The sequence below is a fragment of the Papio anubis genome, chromosome 18 (genome assembly GCF_008728515.1).
Source record: "Papio anubis isolate 15944 chromosome 18, Panubis1.0, whole genome shotgun sequence".
Classification (NCBI taxonomy): Eukaryota; Metazoa; Chordata; class Mammalia; order Primates; family Cercopithecidae; genus Papio; species Papio anubis.
The window spans coordinates 71,346,793-71,372,578 of NC_044993.1; the positions used below are offsets into that span (position 1 = coordinate 71,346,793).

The 25,786-nt window shown below is 59.0% G+C and overlaps 1 protein-coding gene and 2 pseudogenes across 2 annotated transcripts in view; 2 read left to right on the top strand and 1 right to left on the bottom strand.

Moving 5' to 3' along the window:
* Positions 1-9,123: 9,123 nt before the first annotated feature.
* LOC116271331 lies at positions 9,124-12,490 on the top strand (annotated as a pseudogene).
* Positions 12,491-12,594: 104 nt separating this feature from the next.
* On the top strand, positions 12,595-14,974 carry LOC116271330 (annotated as a pseudogene). The gene is made up of 3 exons (XR_004179892.1): positions 12,595-13,352; positions 13,719-13,888; positions 14,578-14,974. The product of XR_004179892.1 is annotated as a serine protease 27-like (transcript).
* A 4,798-nt stretch (positions 14,975-19,772) lies between these two features.
* Positions 19,773-25,786, bottom strand: part of LOC116268622 (BTB/POZ domain-containing protein KCTD5-like) — a 31,896-nt gene continuing 25,882 nt past the window's right edge. The window contains exons 9-10 of the mRNA XM_031657990.1: positions 25,001-25,126; positions 19,773-19,911 (exon numbers count right to left, since the gene is read on the bottom strand). Coding sequence (XP_031513850.1) covers positions 19,882-19,911; positions 25,001-25,126 — 156 coding nt within the window. The 3' untranslated portion in view covers positions 19,773-19,881. The remainder of the gene's footprint in view (positions 19,912-25,000; positions 25,127-25,786) is intronic.

The following is a 25,786-nucleotide window of genomic DNA, read 5'->3' on the forward strand; positions in this document are numbered from 1 at the left end:
GGGGTGCTAAGGCCTTAGGGATCTAGGGGGTGCCCGAGGCTCAGTAAGGGCACCCACCTGCAGGGGCCCGGGCCCCTGTGACTCAGTCCAGAGACCTGGCGCAACCCGGGGCTCGGGAATCCCGTTAACCCACTTCCCGAAAGCTGTGAATCAGGTGAGTGGCGACCTTGGTGGCCTCCTGGTGGCCGCCCTCCTGTCATTTCTGCAGGCGGGCCTCAGCCCTGCCATTCAGACACCTGAGGAATCACCTCACTTGGAGTCCTGGGAAGGGGAGGAGCCCATGGGCACCAGGGCGCAGCCAAGCAGCGGGGTTGAAAGAGGAGGAGCCCCGGGAAGGGCTGGGGCTTCCAGGATTCAAAGAGCTGCTGGACTGGGTTGTGCTGGGCCGGGTCCTGGCCTGGGAGTGGATTCCCGGTTCTCCTCCCAGCGGCTGCGGCAATGGCAAGCCGGGGCTGAATCCTGTGAGACCTTCCCTGACTCAGTGCCCTGCAGCGCCCCACACTTGGGACACTCTGACACTCCCACCCAAGCAGGGCAGGCTTCCTCCTCTACAAAGAGGCAGGAGCCTGTGCCCCTTCACCAGTTCAATCAACAAGCCTCCAGCAGGGCCCTTGCTGGGGGGGGAATTAAAAACAATCATAGCGTCTGGGCGCAGTGGCTCATTCCTGTAATCCCAGCACTTTGGGAGGCCAAGGCGGACACATCATGAGGTCAGGAGTTCAAGACCAGCCTGGCCAACATAGTGAAACCCCGTCTCTACTAAAAATAGAAAAAAAATCAGCCAGGCATGGTGGCAGGCGCCTTTAGTCCCAACTACTTCGGAGGCTGAGGCAGGAGAATTGCTTGAACCTAGGAGGCAGAGGTTGCAGTGAGCTGCGATCGCGCCACTGCACTCCAGCCTGGGTGACAGAGTAAGACTGTTTCAAAAAAAAAAAAAAAAAAAAAAACCATAGCAGTGAATATGTATATGATAAATATATTTATATAAATGTAATATCTATAGAATAGAGCAAACATTTAGGGCCGGGCGCGGTGGCTCAAGCCTGTAATCCCAGCACTTTGGGAGGCCGAGACGGGCGGATCACGAGGTCAGGAGATTGAGACCATCCTGGCTAACACAGTGAAATCCCGTCTCTACTAAAAAATACAAAAAAAAAAAAAAAAAAAAAAAACTAGCCGGGCGAGGTGGCGGGCGCCTGTAGTCCCAGCTACTCAGGAGGCTGAGGCAGGAGAATGGCGTAAACCCGGGAGGCGGAGCTTGCAGTGAGCTGAGATCCGGCCACTGCACTCCAGCCTGGGCGACAGAGTGAGACTCCGTCTCAAAAAAAAAAAAAAAACATTTAGGAGTGCCATGCATTGCCTCACCTAATCCTCAAATGTCCTTATTATTCCCACTCTGCAGATGAGGAAACTGAGGCAGCTTATGGCGGTTAAGTGACTTGCCCAAGATTGCTGGGTGAGTGATGGAGCCGGAACTGCACACCGACTCTGGGGGTGGCTGCTGGGACAGCCCCCAGGGGGGCTTTGGAAGCCTGGAGGAGGTGCCTCACCCTGCCTGGGGTGAGCCCCACCTTGTTCCCTGCTCCGACTCCCAGGTTTACGCTATTCTCCTGCCTCAGCCTCCCGAGTAGCTGGGACTACAGGTGCCCGCTACCTCGCCCGGCTAGTTTTTTGTATTTTTTAGTAGAGACGGGGTTTCATCGTGTTAGCTAGGATGGTCTCGATCTCCTGACCTCGTGATCCAGCCGTCTCGGCCTCCCAAAGTGCTGGGATTACAGGCTTGAGCCACCGCCCCCGGTCGAAAATCCATTTATTAATAAAACCACACAGCTCTTCAACAGGTAGCATCAAAGAAAGCTCCAAAAGTCTTTGAAGTCTTCACTTCTCTGTGACCACCAATACTAAACTACTGTGACCAACAATCCTAAAACTATTATAACATGATCCTTACCCAACCCTGATTAAGTCCGACATCAAAGGACCTGCCTTAAACCAAACCCCAAAACCTCAATATCTCAACTTTGCCCTCCCACCTCCACTCTACAATGACTCTTTCAAGACGTGCTTCCCCTTAGCATGATAAGCAACAGCCCAGTTTTGTCTTATCAGTTGCTTTCTTTAATGCTATTTCCAGGAGCCAGCATTTGATAAGGGGACCAGGACCAACATGGTCGGCTGTGTCCAATCAGGTAGGATGAAGCACTGGAGTAAATTTCCCTGAAGAGGTGGGCACTGTCTGCCAACAAGAAAGGGGAATGCAGGGAGCTGAGATCGCCCCACGGCACTCCAACCTTGGTGACAGAGGGAGACTCTCAAAAAATAATAATAATAAATAAACATTTAAAAAGCAGGGGATGGGGGTGGGGCGGGGGGCCGGAGAGGCAGGCGTCAGTGTTTGCTAAAGAAACCGAGGCCCAGCAGAGAGTTAAATGTTTTGCCCAAGGTCAGGCAAAGAGTTGGCAGGAGGTCTAGAGAATACAGGCTTCCTCATCTAAACTCCAGCTTTTCCGCCCAAGCAGGGCATGCCCTGGGGCCAACCCCTCCAGGAAGCCTGGGTAGTCTCCTTCCCTGCATTTCCCCAGGGGCTGCTGCCTCAAGGTGACTCAGAAGGAAGCTGTTGTCTCTAGTTCCTCCTCACCAATCCAGCTGATCTTAGGATCAGGAAAAAGATAAGCTAATTGTCCGGTGGTTAATTAACTCCAGCCAACTAATGATCTCAACTTGCCGCGGATACCCAGCCAGCAGAAAAGCAGTTAACTGCCCGAGGGATGCCCGGAAGACCGGCCGAGCCAACTTCCGGCCGCAGAGGCTGCCGGGCAGGGGTTATGGCGGCCGCCAGAGTGAGCCTGCGCGGTGTCCGGGGCCACTTGGGGCACTGCGGATGGACAGCGTTGGTAGTCAATACCAGGGACCTAAGTGCGGGCAGGGCGCGGCCCCTCGGACCCCCAGACCCCTGCCGCCGCGCCTGTGCCGGGCCGTGCCCAAAATATCAGGAAAAGCGTGTCAGTCCTCCTTGTGGGAGGAGAAGAGGCCTAGTGGCCGAGCCCGGGCGCCTCCTGTCCCCAACTGCTCATTGGCCTGTGTCTGTCGCCCCCCGGTGGCCGCGTGAGGGACTGGAGCCCGGCTTTCTTCTCCCGTTGGCCTCTTTCCTCTTCCTGGCTTTGCGTGTCCCGACCACTAAAAGCCCCAAACATGACGAAGTAAAATGAGTACCGTCAAAAACCGCATCTGAGGACAGTGCTGGATTCGCTAGAGCGCATGGTTAAATTTTCAGACGTTTTGCAAGCTGGGTGTTAAATACATTTTTTGACGTCTTTGTTAAATAAATTTTATAAGCCTACAATTAAATACATTATATTTTTTTTAAAAAAGGTAGAGGCCGGCGCGGTGGCTCACGCCTGCAATCCTAGCACTTTGGGAAGCTGAGGCTGGTGGATCACCTGAGGTCAGGAGTTCAAGACCAACCTGGGCAACACGGTGAAACCCCATCTCTACTAAAAAAATGCAAAAAAATTAGCTGGGCATGGTGGCGGGCGCCTGTAGTCCCAGCTACTCGGGAGGCTGAGGCAGGAGAATGGCGTGAACCGGGAGGCGGAGCCTGCAATGAGCCGAGATCATGCCACTGCACTCCAGCCTGGGCAACAGAGCGAGACTCCGTCTCAACCAAAAACAAAAAACAAAAAACGAACATACTATAACTTAAAGAAACAAACCAAACCAAAACAAAACAAAACACCACCAGGCGTGGTGACTCATGCCTGTAATCCCAGCACTTTTGGAGGCCGAGGCGGTGGATCGCCTGGGGTCAGGAGTTCAAGACCAGTCTGAACAACACGGTGAAACCCTGTCTCTACTAAAAATACAAAAATTAGCCAGGCATGGTGGCGGGCGCCTGTAGTCCCAGCTACTTGGGAGGCTGAGGCAGGAGAATGATGTAAACCCGGGAGGCGGAACTTGCAGTGAGCTGAGATCCGGCCACTGCACTCCAAGCTGGGCGACAGAGTGAGACTCCGTCTCAAAAAAAAAAAAAAAAAAGAATGGACTTGAATATTAATAACTAAGGGCCTCTGGCCAGGTGCGGTGGCTCATGCCTGTAATCTCACTTTGAGAGGCCAATGCAGGCAGATTACATGAAGTTAGGAGTTTGACACCAGCCTGGGAAATATGGTGAAACCCTGGCTCTACTAAAATTACAAAAATTAGCTAGGTGTAGTGGTGGGCACCTGTAATCCCAGGTACTCAGGAGGCTGAGGCAGGAGAATTGTTTGACCCTGGGAGACACAGGATGGAGTGAGCCAAGATCACACCACTGCACTCCAGCCTGAGTGAGAGAGCAAGACTGTGTCTCCAAAAATAATAATAATAATAATAATTAAGGGCATTTTTAGAAGTTGGATTATCTTCAATATTTAGTCATTAATTTTCTCTTAAAAATTTGGGAAACATTTTGCCTATTCCTCAAAAAATTAAATGAAGAATTACCATTTGATCCAGCAATTCCACTTCTGGGTATAGTCACAAAAGAATTGAAAGCAGTGTCTAAAAGAGATATCTGTACACCCAAGTTCAAGCATCATTATTCACAATAGCCAAAAGGTGGAAACAGGCTGGGCACGGTGGCTCACGCCTATAATCCCAGCACTTTGGGAGGCTGAGACGGGTGGATCACCTGAGGTCGGGAGTTCGAGACCAGCCTGGCCAATATGGCGAAACTCTGTCTCTACTAAAAATACAAAAATTAGCTGGGCGTGGTGGCATGTGCCTGCAATCCCAGCTACTTGAGGGGCTGAGACAGGAGGAACGCTTGAACCTGGGAGGCAGAGGTTGCAATGAGCCGAGATTGTGCCACTGCACTCCAGCCTGGGCAACAGAGTGAGATTCTGTCTCAAAAACAAACAAACAAACAAAGAAACCATAAAAATCTTTCTGGATTTTAATGCCCTCTTCATTTGTTTGGTGGTTGCTGTGAGGAAGGGGCCTGTTCTCAGCCTTGGGTCCGTGGGCTCCAGGCACAGGGACATGGAGGCAAGTCTGGGTTCCTGATTCTCTAATCGCCGGCGTGGCTGTGCCTTGTTCCTCAGGAGCCCAGCTTTCCCTGTCGTCCTCTTGACTTTTGTCACTTGCTTGAATTTAAGGCGGAGCCACCCTTAGAGGAATGGGCTTAAAAGGAGGGTTAGGGAGCAGACACCAAGGAACACAGAGAAAGGTGCCAAGAGGAAGTAGTTACCTGAGAGGCTCTAAGACTGCCTCTGAGAGCCCACCAGTGACCCGACCTTTGGGTGCTGGAGAAATGTGGTCACCCAGACACTTTGAAACACTTTCTGTGGTTTATAATAATAATAATTATTATTATTAATTTTTTTTTTTTTTTGAGACGGGGTCTCACTGTCTCCCAGGCTGGAGTGCAGTGGTGTAATCTTGTGTCCCTACCATCTCCGCCTCCCGGGTTCAAGTGATTCTCCTGCCTCAGTCTCCTGAGTAGCTAGGATCACAGGCGCCCACCACCATGTCCGGCTAATTTTGTATTTTAGTAGAGACGGGGTTTCACCATGTTGGCCAGGCTGGTCTCGAACTCCTGACCTCAGGTGATCCGCCTGCCTTGGCCTCCCAAAGTGCTGGGGTTACAGGTGTGAGCCACTGCACCTGGCCCATCGCGGTTTATAATTAGAGATTTATCTGCTAAATGATGTCCTGTCCTCTCCCTCACACTGTGAGGTGAGGTCTGTTTGAGTCACGTCTGTATTCCCCAAACCTGGGACAGTATTGGGCTCAAATCCGTTCAGAAATGATTGACTGAATGAATGAATAAATGAATGAATACGTTTGGAGTCTCCTCTTCCCACTCCGCCCTCCCTCGTTCCCTCCAGCCCCCCAGGGACTGCCCTGCCCGCCTCCCACCCCCGACCCGGGAACTCCAGGGACTAGAGCGGGAGGGGCGGGGAGGGTGGGAGGGGGGCGGTGGAGGCGGAGAGGTGGGAGGGCGGGGCTAGGGAGGGCTGCTCAGGGAGCCAGAGCCGAGACCAGGAGGCTGGGAGAGCCCCGCCCGCGCCCCGGACGTCTGCGCCGCGCCCCGCGCCCACCAGAGGGCAGCACCACGAGGCGCGCGGACAAGGCTGAGACGGGAACGGCCTCAACCCCTAGCCCCGCCCGGAGCCGCCCGGGGAAACTGAGGCCCGGCGCCCCGCCCACGAGTACACACCAGGCGCCGGCGGGGAAACTGAGGCCCAGTGCCCCCGACCCCGCGGCCCAGCCCCACTCTGGCTCTGACGTCAGCTCCGTGCTCCAAATAACTTCCTCCCCGAGCCTCTTACGCCGCGGCGCCGCGCCCAGAGCCAGGCGGCAACACCGAGACTGTCACCACGGCCCGGCCTTCCCGGAGCCGCTTCCGCCCCGCCTGATGCCGGGAAGCACCCGTCCTACCCGAGGGACGGCAGCCGGGGCCAGGGTCAGCCGCCTGGGCCGGGTTGGCGCGCGCCTGGGGGGCTTCTGGGGCCTGGTGTCCCGGGAGGAGGGTCGCTGCGGCCAACCCCGCACCCCGCCCCATGTCCCATCACCTCCCCTGCCCTTGGCCCCACAAACACCCCTGGCCCTGACTTTCCCACCAGCGCTGCCCAGCCCCACTGTGTTCAGTCGGCGCTCAATAAAATACTGAATGAGGCCGGGCGCGGTGGCTCATCCCTGTAATCCCAGCACTTTGGAAGGCTGAGGACCGATCACGATGTCAGGAGATCGAGACCAGCCTGGCCAACATGGTGAAACCCCGTCTCTACTAAAATACAAAAAATTAGCCGGGCGTGTTGGCGGGTGACTTTAGTCTCAGCTACTCTGGAAGCTGAGGCAGGAGAATGGCTTGAACCCGGGAGGCGGAGCTTGCAGTGAACCGAGATTGGCTCCAGCCTGGGCGACAGAGCAAGACGCCGCCTCAAAAAATTAAAAAAAAAAATAATAATAATAATAATAATGAATGAAGCTGGACGGACTTCGCGTGCACCGCGGTCAGCTTGGGGTCTGCTGGGTGTTCAGGGTCCAGGAACCAAGGCCAAGGGCACCTCGCGCCGCGCTGACTTGAGGGGTCTGCCCGGGGGTCTCAGGGTTCAGGGCCAGGTCACAGAGGAGTCGGCTGTGGGCGCTTCCTTCTTGAGGAGAGGAGCTGGACTGGCCGGGCCAACGGGTTGGGCGGCATAGCCGGGCCTGTGCTCATCTCCAGCATAAAACTCCACTTCATGGAGCCTGCACCTCGCTCCTGCTTCAACACTTCTGCCACCGCCGGCCCCAGCCCTGTGCCCCAGCCAGGCCTGAGGACATGAGGCGTCCCGCTGCGGTGCTGCTCCTGCTGCTGCTGTGTTTTGGTGAGTGACAAAGGTGCAGGGTCCGGGAGCTGCAGTCGCCCAACAGGCCCCGCTGCACTGCCTGAGGCTTCAGCTCAGCCCCCTACTCCCTGGGACAGGCCAGGGCTGTGGGACAGGCCATCCCTCCTGCCCCTGAGCAGGTGGAAGGCTCTAGATGTGTCAACTGGGGAGCCCAAAGTGGGGAGGGCAGGGTGGGAGGTGTGCGCACAGGCCGCAGAGGACCCCACTGCCATAACTGGGCAAGGCCTCCTCCCATGCCTCTCCGTGGGCTCTGGTGTGCCAGCTCTGGCCAGGCTCCCTGCTTCCTGCCACTTCATTCTCTCCAGCCTCTCCCCCCATTCTCTAGGTGAGGACAGAAGCCTCGTATGTGCAGGATGTGAACTCAGGCTCCAAGTGCCTGGACCATCATTCTTGGGGTGGGAGGGTGGCCGAGCCAGGGCTCCTGCCTGTGCCTGGAAGCCCCAGCAGGCTGGCTGCGGGCTCAATAGAGAGCTGGGGGCAGGGGGTGCAGGTGGCAGAGGGCCCTGTCCCCTGCTGACAGAGGAACTGGCAATACGCCACTGTGCAGTCTCCCAGTCCTGGGTCAGTGATAGCAGGTGCCAACCAGGGGGCCCCACCTACCAGGCCCTCCCTGCAGGTCAGGACACTCTCTGTCAGGGAAACCCTCTCACATTCCTGGGCTAGCCTGGCCAGCCTGGCAGCCACCACACTTCCCTGTCCTCAAGTCACCTCCCAGGGCTGGGTCGGGTCATCCCAGGCTGCAGCTTAGCCAGGACTCCTGGCTTCCTAGTTCTCCTGGGCAGGAGGGCACCAGAGTGGCCCCTCTGGCCCGGCCTCCCCCACCCCATCCCCCCCAGCCTCCCAGCACAAGGATGATGGTGCCTTCTGAGCGAGCCATCTGCACAGGAGGTGGAAGGCAGTGACTGCCCCTGAGTGGGGTGAGGCACCAAGGTCATTGCCAAAACTCTTGGGCAATGAGTTTTGCAGTCGGTTCACCAACAGCTATGACCAGAGGCTGGACTCCTGGATGCGTCCTCACCCCCAGCCCCAGGGTGGCACCCCCACCAGGTCTTTGGCTGGCACCCACTAGAGTCCTAGGCTTCACCATCCCCACCAGCTACCAGCGAATCACAGGCCCAGGCCCCAAACAATGCTCCCGACATCCCCGGCACCCCTGTCTGTTGCTTCCAGCCCCTACAAGGCGCCCACCCTGGAGGGCTCAGCTCTCCACATCACCCATTTCCGATCAGCCCCCACAGCCACACTTGTGTCTCTCCACACATTCCCTGAGCTCAGGCCCCCCAGACGCAGCCTTTGCCTTCTTGGAGCTCCTGGGCTAAGATAAGACTTGATTCTGGCTCCAGGGTGATGTAGGCAGAGCTCCCATCAGAAGGACAGAGAGCTCGAGAGAGAGTATGGGGCTTCCAAGATAGACAATGCAAGCAGCAAGGAAGGCTTCCAGGAGGAGGCAGCATTCAGTTGGGCCTTGATCTCTAGATCAAGACTAGGACTTGGCTGGGCGCCGTGGGTCACGCCTGTAATCCCAGCACTTTGGGAGGCCGAGGTCAGGAGATCGAGACCATGGTGAAACCCCGTCTCTACTAAAAAATACAAAAAATTAGCCGGGCGCTGTGGTGGGCACCTGTAGTCCCAGCTACTTGGGAGACTGAGGCAGGAGAATGGCGTGAACCCGAGAGGTGGAGCTTTCAGTGAGCTGAGATTGTGCCACTGTACTCCAGCCTGGGTGACACAGTGAGACTTTGTCTCAAAAAAAAGAAGACTAGGATTTACAGAGACTAGGGGAAGGGCATCCAGATTGTGGGGTGAGGGGAGCAAGCACTCAGAGGCCAGAAGACTAAATCAGAAGTACAGGGTTACTTCAGGAAGGAAGGATCTGCACGGGGAGGAGGCATCGCTGGAGGGGGCAGTGCTCAGGCCGCGAGCATAGAGACACAGCTTCTGCAGACTCCCAGAGGGTGAGAAGGCCTGACAGTATGCGCTCTTCTGCAAGCAGGATCCTCAGGCTTGGAAGGAGCAAGGGGTTGGGGTTGGAGGTGGGGGTGCAGGGAATAACCCTCCTGGGGGTGTTTGCATTTTAAAAGGGCACCTAATTAGCACAAATTAATGAGCAGAGCATCCAGGGCAGACTCTCCATTTCCCGTTGCTCCTGACCCTGCGTCTGCAGGGCACCCCTTTGCCTGCCCTGCACCTTCTCTACCTCCTCCTCCTGCCCATCCACAGCTGCCCCCTCGCCGCTTGCTGCTTTATTGTCCAGCACCCCCCAGGGGTGTCTCTGCCCACCAATGGTGTTAGGGAAGGTGCCCCCCAGACTGTGAGGCAGACAGGAAGGAAGAGGATGCCGTAAAAACCCTCGGGGTGCTTGAGCAGCACTCCATGGCCACTTCCTGTCCCCACAGCCCCTTGACTTCAGGGAACTGGTTATCTTTTCCAGGCAGAGCGAAGACATTGTCCATAGCAGCTAGCCTGGGTCCCAGAAGGCACTGGAGGTTAAGGGGAAGCTGAGGGCCGAGATGTGGGGAGGTGCCTGTTCTAACCCCCGCCCAGCTACGGGCAAATCTGCCCCCACAGAAGCAGACGCACAGAGTGCAGGGGTGGTGAGAGGACTCAAGGCCAGGCAGTTCCAGGCTTTGCTACCCCTGGGGCTGTACACTGTGGTCCTGACTGGGGTCTCCAAGCTGGGGTAGAGGCTCCAGTGTTTGGTTAAAGGCCCAGCAAGAGGTCCTTTGTGTCCTGGGTGTGGGAGGCAATGGATCCCAGAAAATATGTCCCCATTCTTGGTTCCCCTGAATGATCCCATACCTTACTTCTCTTCCTGGCCCCTCACCTTATCCGCCCCAAAGTCCCCCTTGCACAGTCCAGCAGGGGGTCCTGGGTCTCGCCTGCAGAGCCTGTTGCATGCCTGGGAGAGGGGTCAGCTCTTGGGACTCTGGAATCTTGACAAGGCTGATCTCTGGCGGCCAATGCAGACCACTGTACCTTCTCTACCCCCCTGAGGCCAGGGAGAAGCCTGTGGGGCTCAGGCCTCAGCCTCAGGACCAAAGTGAGACTTGGGGAAGGAGACCTGCCCATTCTGGAGCAGACTGTGAGAGAGCCTGGGCAGCTCAAATGCAGAGACAGTTCCTGGGCCTCTTCTGCTCCAAGCTGTTCCAGGAGAAAAGGCCAACCCCACAGTGTCAGGGCTGAAGGCTGGACCCTCCCCAGAAACTTCCAGACAAGGATGGGTGGGGAGTGTGGAGAGAGAGAACCCTTGCCAGGATGAGAAGGGGACATCTAGCCTGGGGATCCCTTCACTGGCACCTCCTGACCGGCTCCCCATGTGGCAAGGAGCACCCACCCTTGCAGATAAGCTCTGGCCCATGGGCCTGGGCCTGAGCATATGGCAGAGCCAGCCCTGGGGGGAAACTGCAGGCCCTTGGGCTCTCCTGTGAGGTCCCTCTGTGGACTGTCCTTCTGGAGTCCTCCGGAGCAGGGGAGGGTCAGTGGAGAGGGGCTGCATGGTTGGGGAGGGTAGGCCAGGCTGCAGCTGACCTGGCTGATCACCCTCTCCTCACTTCCAGGGTCTCAGGTGGCCAAGGCAGCAACAGGTAAGCACCCAAGGCCCTGGGGTGGGAGGGACAGGAGCCGGCTGGACTGAGCCAGGGACACTCACACTGAGAGGGAATTTGGAACGCAAAGGGCACTGGAGAATTCCAGAGGAGGGGAAAGTGGGGGCTGCGTGGAACTGGAGCCCAGAAAGGAGAGGAGGAGGAAGGTCCACATGGGAGCAGGATGGCCAGCACAGAGCATTGAGGCGCAGCGCAGGACAAGGGTGGCGGGGTCTGAGGATCACCCTGAAAAGTGACCGGCCCCCTCTGGGTGACTCCCTTGCAGAGGGCATGACACCCGTTCCATCCTTCCAGGTGCCTGTTTGGGTCAGGCCCTGGGACAAGACCCTTCCCCGGGTTATCTCAGTGTCTCTGTGGCCCCCACGAGGCAGCTGTTAGGTTGCCCTTCCCCACAAGGAGAGCCAGACTTGGGGGGCAACTAGGGAGGGTCTGCCTGTATCCCAGGCTGCCCAGAAGCTCAGGCCTCGGACTTCCCCAAGGTCTTCAGGCAGGTCAGGGGCAGGAGGGCCGAGTACTGGAGTGTGAGGCTGAGGGCTGAGCCTCGGCCATGGAACCAGCCCCAGTGAGCGCCCCCACCCACTCCCCATGCTCCCCCAGCCTGTGGGCACACCAGGATGCTGAACCGAATGGTGGGCGGGCAGGACGCGCAGGAGGGCGAGTCGCCCTGGCAAGTCAGCATCCAGCGCAACGGAAGCCACTTCTGCGGGGGCAGCCTCATCGCGGAGCGGTGGGTCCTGACGGCCGCGCACTGCTTCCCCAAGTGAGTCCGCCCGTCCCTGCCCCCGCCCGCAGCGCTGACAGCGACCCGCGCGCGGCCGGTTCAGCACCGCGGACAGCGCCCGCCGCGCCAAGTCCTGCGGGTGACCTCCCTGGGGGCTCCTGGTCCAGCCCCGCCTCCTTTCCAGCCAGATGCTTCCCTTAGGTCCAACCCCAGGGCTAACTTCCAACTGCAACCGCTGCTCCCGCCCGCGGGAGGCGCCTCGCACGGCCTCCAACCCCCTCCATCCCCTCCACCCACTCCCTGTGGGTCTCTGCGGAAGCCGCCAGCAGGTTCTGCACACCGGCCTGTCCTGTCCTTTCCCCATCTCGCACACACCTTAGCTCCACGACACTTCCCGGGAGGAACTCTGCTCACAAAGCCCAAGGACCAGACAGAATGGCCCTTCCTCCCCTCACCCACCTGAGCCACCCCAGAAAGTCCTGAGCAGAGGCCAGGCCACCCAGCCCTCTGCCGTGTATGAACCACCTGGCCCCACACCTTCCGTGTGTCTCAAGTTCCTCACCTCACACCTCACCACCACAGCTCTAATTATTTTAAACCCCACATCTTTTTCTTTTTTCTTCTTGATATTTAAAAGAGTATCATGACAAAAAACCCACATCTTAAATTCAGATACTCACGGCCAGGCACGGTGGCTCATGCCCGTAATCCCACCACTTTGGGAGGCCAAGGCGGGCAGATTAGTTGAACCCAGGAGTTCAAGACCAGCCTGGGCAACATAGCAAGACCCTATGTGTACTAAAAAAAAAAAAAAAAATACCCAGGTGCAGTGGTGCCTGTGGTCCCAAGTACTCAGGAAGCTGAGGTGGGAGGATGGCTTGAACCTAGGGGTTGGAGGCTGCAGTGAGCGACAATTGTGTCACTGCTCTGCAGCCTGGGTGACAGAATGAGAACTCTGTCTCTAGGGGGAAAAAAAAATCGGAAACTCGGGCTGAGAGAGGGCAGGTCACCTGCCAGAGGCCCACAGGTGGTGCTGGCCCTGCTGCACCTGGAGGGTGGTTCTCTCCCAGCCAGCCTTTCAGGTAGGCACTGTGGCTGTCCCCATAGCACAGATGCGAAAGCTGCGTCACAGAGAACTTGTTAGGTGACTTCCCCAAGGTCACACAGCGGCCAGGGGTGGAGGTGGAAATCTGAGTAGGGCGGTCTGGCTTCAATGTAAACATGCATCACTGCTACACCTGGCTGTCCTAGAAATGGCTCTCAAAGACAGCATGCAGAGAGAGGTGTGGGGCACGGTGGTGGCCAGAGAAGGAGCCCCAGCCCCTCCCGGGCCTGTCCCCACATGAGGGGCAGCCTCACACGGCCTCTCTGCTTTTCCCGCCAGCACCTCTGAGACGTCCCTGTACCAGGTCCTGCTGGGGGCAAGGCAGCTAGTGCAGCCAGGGCCGCACGCTGTGTATGCCCGGGTGAGGCGGGTGGAGAGCAACCCCCTGTACCAGGGCATGGCCTCCAGTGCCGACGTGGCCTTGGTGGAGCTGGAGGCACCAGTGTCCTTCACCAATTACATCCTCCCCGTGTGCCTGCCCGACCCCTCGGTGATCTTTGAGACGGGCATGAACTGCTGGGTCACTGGCTGGGGCAGCTCCAGTGAGCAAGGTAAGGAAACACAGCTAGGAAATAATGAGGGATGTGCCTCAAGAAGGCCCAGGGTGGCTTGGGGGCCACTTTGAACCCACAGTCTTCCTCTTACTGTATTAATACGCACACCCGGTCTCTGTTCACATAGGTGGGGCTGAGGGGAGCAGCAGCAGACCCAGAAGGAAGAGGGGGTGAAGGGAGATGGGGACAGAAAGGGCCCAGCCTGCTGCCTGGAAGGAGGGAGGATGTCTGCCCCACAGTGCCCTAGGCCAGAGATAGTCTAAACATGAGGAAAGGGCAGGCAGGATGGAGTGGTGGTTCCGGAGGCCGTGGGTTCTTGATGAGGAAGTCTGTTGAGCCCCGGGCCGTTCTGACCCTCCCCAGACCGCCTGCCCAACCCGCGGATCCTGCAGAAACTCGCTGTGCCCATCATTGACACGCCCAAGTGCAACCTGCTCTACAGCAAAGACGCCGAATTTGGCTATCAACCTAAAACCATCAAGAATGACATGCTGTGTGCCGGCTTCGAGGAGGGCAAGAAGGACGCCTGCAAGGTGGGAGCAATGTGGTGTCCACGGGGACTCAGTCCCCGCCTCCGGGCCCAGGGCAGGGTGGGATCATGCCCTGCTCCATGGGCTGTGCATTCCACCAGCTGAGCAGCTTGCTTCGAAAAAGCAGATTCCGGGGCCGGGCGTGGTGGCTCACGCCTGTAATCCCAGCACTTTGGGAGGCTGCGGTGGGCGGATCACGAGGTCAGGAGATCAAGACCATCCTGGCTAACACGGTGAAACCATCTCTACTAAAAATACAAAAAATTAGCCAGGTGTGGTGGCGGGTGCCTGTAGTCCCAGCTACTTGGGAGGCTGAGGCAGGAGAATGGCATGAACCTGGGAGGCAGAGCTTGAAGTAAGCAGAGATCGCGCCACTGCACTCCAGCCTGGGCGACAGTGAGACTCTGTCTCAAAAAAGAAAAAGCAGATTCCTGGACCCCACCCCAGGAGTCAGTGGTTCTGGGGTGGGGCACAGGAAACTGCATTTTCAACACACACACCCCCTAGTTGATCTGGGGACACTAAAAAAATAGGCACTCTAGTCAATCGACTGGCAGAAGATGGGGAGCCGGGCATGGAGGCTCTGGGATGGAGAGAAGGAGTCCAGTGTGGAGCTACATGCCTCCTGTGCAGCTGCAACTGAGTCTCTGGGAACTCAAGGTGGGCTGACAGTGCCTCTGCATCCCCCACAGGGCGACTCGGGCGGCCCCCTTGTGTGCCTCGTGGGTCAGTCATGGCTGCAGGCTGGGGTGATCAGCTGGGGTGAAGGCTGCGCCCGGCAGAACCGCCCAGGTGTCTATATCCGTGTCACCGCCCACCACAACTGGATCCATCAGGTCATCCCCACACTGCAGTTCCAGCCAGCGAGGTCGGGCGGCCAGAAGCCAGACCCTCGGGGCCAGGAGCCCCTTGAGCAGAGCTCTGCACCCAGCCTGGCTGCCCACACCATCCTGCTGGTTCTCCCAGCGCTGCTGTTGCACCTCTGAGCCCTACCAGACTCATTTGTAAATAGTGCTCCTTCCTCCCCTCTCAAATACCATTATTTTATTTATGTTTCCTCCAATAAAAACCCAGCCTGTGTGCCAGCTGCCCACGTGGGGATCCTTGGGCGACCCCAGCTGGTGAGGAGCTGTGAGTTGCAGAACAAGGCCCAGGCGGGAGATGTGGAGGGCCCTGGTCATCTTTGAATCAGCGGAAGGGAGCTGCAGCTGGTGTCTGAGGCGAGGGCGGCACCAGAGCATGGGACCCCTGTCATGCGCCTCGCACAGGAGGCCCCCTGCTGCCACCTGTTCCTCTGTTCCCTCACCTCGAAGGCCGCCCCAGGGTGGACACTGCGGACAGCGACAGACACATGTGGAAAGGCCCTCAGGGCCATGCAGGAGCCGTGCCTGGGGGAGAGGAGGGCATGGAGGGGCTGGCTGGGCAGGGGCACCTCAGCCTCCCAAGCCTGCACTTCTGGCTGCCCGTGTCTCGGTGCCACCCAACTTCTCTAAACCACTTCAGCAGGAGTGGTGACAGTTGTCCCCTCGGGTGGGTGCCCACACCTGTGCTTTCCTGCTCCTGGCACCCTTTGTCTCCCTGTGTCCTGGTGTCTCCCCTTGACCCTTGGCTCCTCTTCCTCCGCCCCATTCTTCAGTCTCCACCCCCATGCCGGAGTCCAGAGCAGCACGTGGTGGCAAGGGGGTTAGGCTGGACATGCGCATGAGTACATCACACCCACACACACCTGTGCACATGCACACAGGCACTGTGGCCTGCACAGTGCCAGGAAGAAATCAGGCCCGGGGTATTCACCGAGGAATCAAACCAACACCCACTCAGCAAGCAGCTGCTGGGGACCAGCCCTGGGGACACCGTGGGGAGCAAAACAGAAGGAATTCCCCGCTGGGCCCAACCCACCTCCCCAAGGGCTGCCCAGTGGTCCCCGTGGGCCATTTCTTGCACTCATCCAGCCCAGGGGCGGGCGGGCAGGTCTGGGGGGCCTGTGTGCACAGCCCCATGGTGGAGCAGATGCACAAAGCCCAGGCAGAGGGAGAGACAGGCCCGGGGAGCAGCAGCACTGGGTGGTCCCAGCCGAGCAGGGACTGGCCAGGCCTCGCAGCCTTGGAGAGCCCCCAGTGAACCTGCACCCTGCTCTGGGCTGTGCAAGGAGCCCCATGCCCCCGTGGTCAGGGGGAGGCTACAGGTTAGATGGTCTCAGGAGGGCAGCCCCTGCTGTCTTTGTGCTGAGACCCCACCCAGACCCAGGATGTCAACAGGCGGATGCCCATGGGAGAGGAGCAGAAAACACTCTCTGCAGAGACTAGGGGTTAAGAAGGGAAAACAGGTCTATTCCATGCAATTAAGAGCTCCCACGAAGCACACTGTGAGAAGGACGCTAGGAAGGGACCAGTCCAGGTTGCCACAGGTCGCTTTTCCACCCTGGGGCGGGGGTGCAGCTCAGACTTTGCACGCTGCCACCAAGCAGGGCTCTGAGCCATCTGCCAGGTGGGCGGCAGCAGGGCCCCTGCCAGCTCCAGGAGGAACTCGAGGGAGAGCCTGGCACAGGACTGCGCACGTTCTGTGGCTCCCAGGGAGGCAGGCAGAGCGGGCGGCAGCCTTCATCCCCAGGCTCAGCTGGCCCATGTGCGCGCGCGCACACACACACACACCATACCCATGCCACTCACAGGCACACACGTGTCACATGCCACACACAGGCACACACCACATGCCACACATCACATACAGCACACGTGCATGCCACACACACCATGTGCACACAGGCACACACCACACCCACACCATGTACAGCCAGTACGTACGTACACATATACACACACGCCCACACACACCACACACACAGCGGGAGCCCCGGGAAAGAAGTCTGTGGGCTCCGTTCGGGAGCGGTGAACTGCGGTGAAGGGTCAGCCACAGGCTGGGCCTCCCTGTGCCAAGCCCCAGGCCTGGGAACGCTGGGGAGGAAGAGCTGGTCTGAGGGCAAACTGACCCATCTTGGGGGACACAGCTCAGAGTGCAGAGGTGCCGGAAGTCACCACCCCTCACACAGACGCCACATGAGGGCCTTGGTGGCCGTACTGTGGGGTCAGCTGTTTATTACCCCAGCCAGCCACTGCCATGCGCTCTAGGAGGAAGGAGGGTGCCAGAAGTCCCTGCTGAGTGGACACCAATAAATGCAGGGATGTCAAGGGTGGTGCCAGCTGCTGGAGGGCTCCAGTCATGGGCTCTGCAGGAAGCCTGGGGGGATGGGCACCCACGCGAGGCATCTGCACGTGCCCCGCCCCTGCCTCCTCTTCTGCCCTCACACTGGGCTTCCTGGAGTGGGGCGGGGCCCCCAAGTGCCCACAACTCTACCTGGTCAAGGGGTTGCAAGGCCTAGCCAGGCTCCTGGTGGGAGTCAGGCAGCGGGAAGACCCCTTGGAGCAGAATCTGGGTCTCTCCCCTGCTCCCAACCCCTGTGCCGGCCTCATGCTGGGCACCTGGAAGCCCAGTCACCCACTCCACCCCTCACCAGGGTGCTGCGGTCAGGCTGGGCCAGCCACACACCTGGAAACAGGATGGACAAGGCCACTACAGCCTGAGGCTCTGTGACCTCAGACAGCCAGGCCCTGGGGGACACCATGAATGGGAATCTCCTTGCAGGGGGGCAGGGAGTCCAAGGACCAAGCCTTCGCAGAGCAGCCACCAGGGGAAGTCATAGCAGCTGGGGAGGGGGTGCCAGGACCCCAGGACCTTCTCAGGAAGCTCCTGCTGTCACCACCTGGGCTGCAGGCTAAAGTGAGGGAGGAGAGGTGGACATTAACTTGAGGTATCAGGACTTCCAAAAAAAACATCACTTGAGCCGGGCGCAATGGCTCACGCCTGGAATCCCAGCTGCTTGGGAGGCTGAGGCAGGAGGATCACTTGAGCCCAGGAGTTCAAGACCAGCCTGGGCAACGTAGCAAGACCCTTGTCTCTTAAGGAAAAAAAAAAAAAGGCCCTTGTACATGGTCTCTAGTCCCCCAGGATGGGGGTATGATATCTGCTGGAGGCAGGTGAGGTGTCCAGGCGGAGCAGGGTGCAGGGATAGGCTGTGCAGCTCTGATCCAGTGGCCCCAGCCAAGCTAGCACCCCGTGGACTGCCCGGCTCTGCCCCGGTCATTGACTGAGAGGCAGAGCCCCGAGTGAGCCGTGGCGGCCAGTGGGGCTGGGCGGCTTGGAGAGGCAGCACCTTGGTCCAAGCGACCCGGGTTGGCATTTCCCTGCATCTTAAGAGCATTAACAGCTGCTACGCTCATTCATAAATACACAATTTTATTTGCTATTTTCAGGGGAAACTTAGGCATTAAACTGTAAGCTGATAAAATACAATACCTAAAAAAGTATAAAAGTATAAATATCCCCTCAGAATAAATTTTAGTGAATTAAGTCTTAATATCTTTAAATTAAAAAAACCACAAGCCTATCTACTATGTCAAGGTCAAAAGTCAAACAACGCTAAGCGGCCAGCAGCTCCCCAGAGAGGATGCCCAGGAGCCCCAGCGGCCGTCGTCCTCCCGGGCTCTGCTGGGGAGGACAGGGTCGACCGTGGCTAAGTCTGCCTTCTAGAAAGGCTTTTATAAATTGTTTAAGCCAAACATGTAACAACATACAAGAGACCTTACAAAAACGAGGAGGTAAGTCCTAATGCTGGAGAACTGGTTAATCAGGTGACTGGCAAAGAAGAGGATGAGGCCTAGGCAGGAAGTCTCCAGAAGCATTGGAAACCAGACAGTGTCAGAGCCTCTGACCTGCAGGCGGGAGGCCGGTGGTCAGTCTGCACAGCGCCCCTTGGGAAGCCTGAGGTCCGGAAGCAAAGTGCTTGGAGCCTGCCCTGCACGCCAGGTCCCCAGACTCTGACAGGTCCCCACAGCCAGCTGAGAAAGGTCTGTTTTCAAAGCATGCGGGCAGCGGTTTCTAAAGGAATCCCAGCAGCTCCCACGGCATGTCGGGCAGAGCCCGTGCAGGTCGAGTGAAGTCCCAAACATCCCAGAAAGAGAGGGAAGGCTGCATAGTTACACAAAGAAAATGAGAGAGCGGCGAGAGAGAGGCATTTGTGATGCTCTGTAAACATCCCGAATTTTCACCGTGACCCAGACCTTCAGCTCCAGAAGCCAGTGGACAGGCCTCCAGCTCAACCTCTATGCCAGGCGCAACAAGGCACTGACAGGCGCCAGCTCCCCGTGAGCCCGCAGTGGGAGGGACGAGGCGACACTGCTACCTCACGCTAACGGGTGGAACAGATCAGTCTGCACACAGCAAGCCCTGTGGGCATTTCCAGAGTATAAACACTGGGGAGTCTATCCACACGGAAAAGGGGTACAAAGTTCTCTCGCCTGGAAAATACAAATTGAGAAGCCTTGACTATCCCGGGCTTGGTCAGGCGGGGTTGGAGCCTGTGTCAGAAGAAGGCCCAGCCTCGGAATGACACCGGGAAGTAGTGACGACGTAGAAGCCGCCTGTGTCAGGAGCTCTGCGAGGTTGAGAGAAACCGGCGATCCCGCCTGGGAGGCAGAGCAGACTCCCTGACCGAGACTAGGGCCTGGCGGTTGGACCAGAGGCCACGACGCGCTGGACACCGATGCGGCTGCGGCCGCTTCCTGCCAGTGAAGCCCAGGCTGCTTTTCCAGACTGTGTAGCACCAAGAACGCTTCCTTCACGCCATCTTCAGTATTGAGCGGGTTGACTGGGAGCGTCTGCCTCAGTCCCATGTGGCACTTGGAAAAAACAGATCGAGGCCCCCCCGAGAGGCAGTGCCCACCCGGCCGCTGCGCTCCCCCCACCTGGGGACGTCTGGCCTTGGACAGCTGGGCCCGTCTCTCACCACCCACCTCAGAGGCAAAAAAGGATTCACACCCAGATCTCTAGAAAAATGATCAAAAGCAGGTTTCTTCTCACAGCCAAGCTTCCTGGACGTGGCAGTTCATTACATCTTGGGAAAACGTAAATCATTTCTTCAGCTGTCAATACTATGTCCCTTACATCCTTGAACCTCGTTCTTGCAAAATCTGAAAAACACCAAATGCATAAAATGAGGACTTGGGCCCTGGGCTAGGGAGGTGGCCCTGACCAGGCGCCTGCTCCAGAGAACAGAGCCCACAGGCCTGGGGTCAGCTCGGGGGGCCCTGAGAACCCAGCAGCACCGGCCAGGCTTTTTTTTTTTTTTTGGAGACGGGGTCTCGCTCTGTCACCCAGGCTGGAGTGCAGTGGCCGGATCTCAGCTCACTGCAAGCTCCGCCTCCCGGGTTCACGCCATTCTCCTGCCTCAGCCTCCCGAGTAGCTGGGACTACAGGCGCCCGCCACCTCGTCCGGCCAGTTTTTTGTATTTTTTAGTAGAGATGGGGTTTCACCGGGTTCGCCAGGATGGTCTCGATCTCCTGACCTTGTGATCCGCCCGTCTCGGCCTCCCAAAGTGCTGGGATTACAGGCTTGAGCCACCGCGCCCGGCCCGCACCGGCCAGGCTCTTGGGGACTCAGCTGGCAGGCCCAGGACCTTCACCCGGGTGACCGGCACATCTCCAGGCCCCACACAGGAAGTGCTCACTGTGCACGGCAGCCCCTCCCAGGCCCACCCAAAAGTGCTGACTCCTGGCCCTCTCAGCCCACTCAGTCCTGGGTTTCAGACATGAAATGCAACTCAGCCCGTGGGTCCCTCAGCAGTCCCTGCTCCCCGATTGTCTCCCTCCGTTCCTCTATGCCCACTGCAGCCCCCACCCCCACCCCGACACCCAGACCCTCCTGGAGATGCCCCTTGCCCAAGCCCTCGGCCCTGCACCTCAGCCTGGCCAGTCCACCTCGTATGCCGGCCCCTCCCGGCTGCCCCATGGAACACCGGCCAGCCCTCAGAGGCCTACCCCAAGTGCAGATCACGCTGTGGGGACCCCTCCTCATCTGGACCACGGCAGCCCTGCAGAGTCCACCGCCCCTCGGCCCCTGCCCTCCCCACCCTCTGACCTCCTCAAAACTCTTCCTTGGGGTACCCTCCCTACTTTCCTCACCAGCATCCAGGAACCCCCCGAGGCCACCCCCAAGTCGGCCTGGGCTCCCCTGAGAACAGGCTCAGGCGCTGGTCAATGCTGCTGAGCTGAACTCCCAAAATGAGCCACGGCAGCCCCAGAGACCAGGTGGAGGGGAAATCAGCCCACGCTCCCAGGCAGGGAGCTTCGGAGCAAGCCAGCCTCACGGTGCGTGGCCCACAACGGCTGTCTCCATGTGTCACGTGAGGGCTGCGAAACATCGGGTGGGGCAGCAATGCCCGGGCCCTTGCCGGGCACAGCCTCCCAAAGGTCACTGCCATGCTGCACTGACCAGAAAGAGGGCAGTGGTGAGAGGTGCATGCTGCCCCAGGCTTGTTCCAAAGGCTCCCGGAGGCCATGTCCCCTGAGCTGCTCAGTCTGACTCCAATACTCCACCCCCAACGGTGCACCTGAGGCTCAGTGCCCTGGGCCACTTCCAGCTCCAGGCTCCCACTCACTCTCCAGTGCCTCGGAGGAGCCCATCCCGCAGGCCAGCACATCCCTCCCTGGGCCAGGGTGATACCCAAGTTTACTGGGATGTCTGGAGTTGACTCAGGGAGACAGTGCAGCTCCCAAGCCCCCACCAGCCCTGTGTAAAACTAAGCAGTGCAGTGGACAGGCCACGAGCAGCGTGGCATCGGAGCATTCGGGAGCCCCAACAGCTCCCTCCTGATGCGGGCAGGAGACCCCCTAGAGACCTGCAGCCAAAGTGCTGTCCTTCACCCTCCCAAGACCGGCCGGGGCAGCACTAGCTAATCCGTCTACTCTCACCCCTGGTTGAGACCCACGTCTTCTGGACACACTCTCGCCCTAGGCCATCTTCCACAGGAAGGCCCAACTGCAGACACCAACCAGGGGGCCCTTGAGGCTGTACCCCATGGCCAGGCACCCCCACAGGAAGGCGGGCACGGGTGGCTGAGGAGCTTGCAGGACACGCTGGTCTGGGAGGCTTGAGCGCAGCAAGAATGCCGCGGGCTTTGGCAGCTGAGATCGGGGTCTGCTGTCTGCTGCACTGGTCCTGACCCCTTGGCCCTGAGCCTGTGGCCTGAGCCAAACAAGGTCACCCACTAGGGCTGCCAGCAGGAGTGGTACTCCCTGCCCAGCCTCCAGGAAGGGCTCTTGTGTTCGCGACTACTGACGTCCACAGCCTGGCCTGACACAGGCACCCTCCAGTCATCCCAACAAATGCCCCAATACTGCCCCTGGGCGTCTGCCCCCACAGCAACAGCCCCACCGCCCCCCAGACAGTGCTACTTTGGATCTACAGCTGGCGTGGAGTGTGGAGGGCTCTTGTCAACTACGGGGCAGAGACAGACACACAGGGAGGGTCTGCAGCAAGGGTCAGCTGGGGCCATGGGGTCAAGGAGGCCACGGAGCTCACCATGACATTCACACTTAATCTGAGCCACTCCCTGGGTGCCCCTCGTCCTCGTCGTCACTCTGGCGGCGTGCAGCGTGCAGTAGGGGAGAAGACAGGCTGTCAGGACAGTGCGGGTGGGCGGCTGCCCCGGGCCCAAACCCCCACACCCGGTGACCCTCCAGTGAGGCCACACCATGAAGAGACACACAGGCTCAGGGGCTCTGCCACATCTCAGAGGTGAAACTTCCCTGTGTGAGGCAGCTGCATCTCGTGATCTGGGGCTGGTCCTGTCCCACCACATGCTGAGGGGCTGAACCCTGTCCAGAGGCGCCTGGCCTCCGGCCCCACTCCTGGCAGATGGCGCTAGCTCGCAGATCTTGGCCTGATAGGAGGGCCTCTGCTGCCTGGACTCTGTGGACCCCACTGCATTGGCCCCACTGCTGCGGGAGAGAGGGTGGGGCCCTGGGTGACAGGAGGTAAGAATGGGATCAGCCTTGGTGGCAGGCGGCGGACCTACCCATCGAGCGTGGCTATGGAATGGAGCCCCAAAAACACCAAAAACCCCCTCCTCAGCCGCCCGGGCACTGCTCGACTCCGGGGGAGACCCCGGCCTCTGCCCAGGCGCCCGCCCTTGCTGATCTGAACCTGTCTCTCTGTTCCTTGGGAATAAACAGCAGCCCCGAGTTCAAGCGCTCTGTGAGCTCTGCGCGTCCTTCTAACAAGTTCTTGAGGGGCTGGCGTGGGAAGCAGGTGTGCTCATGTGTGGACCACCTTCGCCTGCAACAAGTGCAACCCCTTGCTCCTGCCACCGCTGACTGAAGTGTGGACAGCTGCCCAGCAGCACGAGGCCACACATGCTGCAGGGACACCAGGGACGAGGGTCTGCAGACCATGTGGCCTGTGCAGCCCAGCCACACTCGGGTGCCCCCATCACAGTCCTCCAGCTGTGGCCCCAGCAATTCCCCACGGCCTCCTGAGGCCCTGGCCTGAGCTCTGCCTCCGGGGCACTGCTGACACCACCCCCATCAAGAAGCCACCACAGCTGCCCCACTTCAGAGCAGGTATTTTTGGAAAATGAAATAGGGCCACATTCTCAACCACAAATGGATTTGGGGTCACGCCTGGAGCTTCCTCACAGTACAGAGCGTGTCCTTTCTGCAGCTGCCAAGCCACCTGAGGGATAGGAGCCCAGGGGAGCTTGGTTATAAAAACTCAGCTCAGAAATAAAAAACTTCTAAAAATAAAACCATTTAGAAAAGAGCCCTACGACTGCTCCAAGAGGAAGAGAAGCGCCTCCCTGTGACTGAGCTCCAGGGGTCGCCTCCTAGGCCTGAGACTCAAATGGAAGAGCATCTCCAAGCCTGGCAGTGGAACCCCAGCTTCCACCCTGGCTATCGCGAGCCAGGGCCTGTCCTAGCCCTACACTGCCACGGCCTCGAGGAACAGTGGTGGAGCAGGACTGCCCTCTGCCCACAGCAAGAGGGCAACCGGCGGCCAGCAAGGGAGGCTCTGGGCCAGGACAGTCGCCCGTGGTGGAAAGGCTGCAGTGACCGGGCCACAGGCCTCCAGGAGACACGTTTGGTGGCCCTGCCCCTCTGTTCCCAAAGGCATACCTCCAAAGGCCGACTCGGAGAGGCTCACAGGGACAGTCCTGGACTGCTGGTGGCTGGCCAGAGGCCCCCAGCCAAGAGTCTACGGTTGCCCAGGTGTCCCTGGTTTAATGCCACCAGTTAAAAACCTTCCGGTTCTGGCCTCTCATGGCACCCACTCAACACCCTTTGCCAATGCCCCGAGCCTTCACCCCAGGCTGGCTCCCCACAGAGCCTGCCCCACCACCCAGGCTCTCCCAGACCCATGCAGACCCCAGCCAAGGGCTCTGCAGCCACCACCTGGCTCTGAGGTCCGGGAGTCCTGCCAGGTGGAGCTGGCCCAGGCCAAGGCCGGATTCTGCTCAGATGGTCACATCTGTCCATCTTGGAGCCTCAACCTTAAGAATGTGCCCAGAGGAAATGCCACCAGAATGGGTCACCTGTGGGCAGGGCCACGGGGCCAACCTGAAAGCAAATGAGGCAGGGGTCCCTGCATTTCACCCCAGCTGCCTGCCCCACAGAAAACAGAAGGGCCTGAGCCCCCACAGAGTCTGCGCCGGTGCTGCCAGGCTGGGTGCCACACAGGGCCCACTCTGTGCAGCCTGAGAATCCCAGGGCCTGCAGGACACCCTCCTCTCAACAAAGATGAGGCCCAGACAGTGGCTGAGCCAGGGTGCCCACCCCTGCACTCAGGGATGGCCCAGATCCCCACCACGACAACTGGACCCCCACATCCCTGCACTCAGGGATGGGCCCAGATCCCTATGCCAGCCAGGCCTCAGCATCCCAAGTCCTCACTCACACAGCAGAGGCTGTGCCCTGGGAACAGAGAACCCTGGGTCCCCTGAGACACAGCCCTCAGTGGCATTCCTAAGAGCACAGCCCCTGCAGTAGGCCCAGGGGCCCCTTCCAGGAGCAGCTCTGTGTGCAGGCTGGGAGGCCGCAGGGGCTTACTGGGAGCCTGTGTTGACAGACCCTGTCCCATGGGAGACCATGCATCTGACCAGTCAGCAAGGCCACCGGGGCGGACACTGGGGGCTTGATGAGAATGGCAGGAAAGGAGGAAGCTCTGAGAGGGCAAGAGCCTTCCCACCCAAGCCTGCCCCAGGCCGGGGCCATTCCAGCTCTCACCTTGGCCTTCTCGCTGGGCTCACTGGCTGTACCGTATGGGGTGTTGTGCAGCTCCTTGGACACCACACAGAGGAACTCCGCCTGGTCTTCGTTCCCATAGTTGTAAGAGGAGCCGATGCTGACCAGCTGCAAGGGAAGACACAGCCTGAGATGCAGCCCATTGAAGCCTGAGAGAGACGCAGCCAGGCTGACCGGCCCAGGCTCAGGACGTGCCAGCCACCGCGAAAGCCGCAGCAAAGACTGCCGACGCCTGACGAAATGGATGGAAAACAAAGCCCCAGAACACCTGCACGAGCACACGTGCGGCACCCCCACACCATGGCATGGCACGGGGCGAGCTCGTCCTCTGCGAGGACCCTGAGCTTTCCTTGGCGCTTCCAGCTGGGACAAAAGGGGCCGCTGCCCCAGGGGGAGGGGCACAGAAGGGTCCCTGAGCTGGGGTGGAGGGAGAGGAGCAGCGGGAGGAGAGTGGAGGGCGGCTCTGATAGCCAGGAGGGAAGAGCCTGGGGCCCGCTGACTGGACCGAAAGCTGCTGGAGGAGCTGTGCAGCCCAGGAGTTCGGCCAGGGTGGGTCTGCTGCAGCCTGCTGGGCACACCCTTGGGCCACTCCAACCTGCCTCCCTCCAGGTGACCAGGCAGGCCAGGCCATGCAGGCCCAGGGCCAACCTGTCTCTCTGGCCAGGCATCTGGCCCATGGCTGGCTAATCTGGGCCCCTAGAAACTTCTGTGCTTTTAAAGGGAAAATTAAAATGCAATATGCAAATCACAAAAAGCATGCCAGCAGCA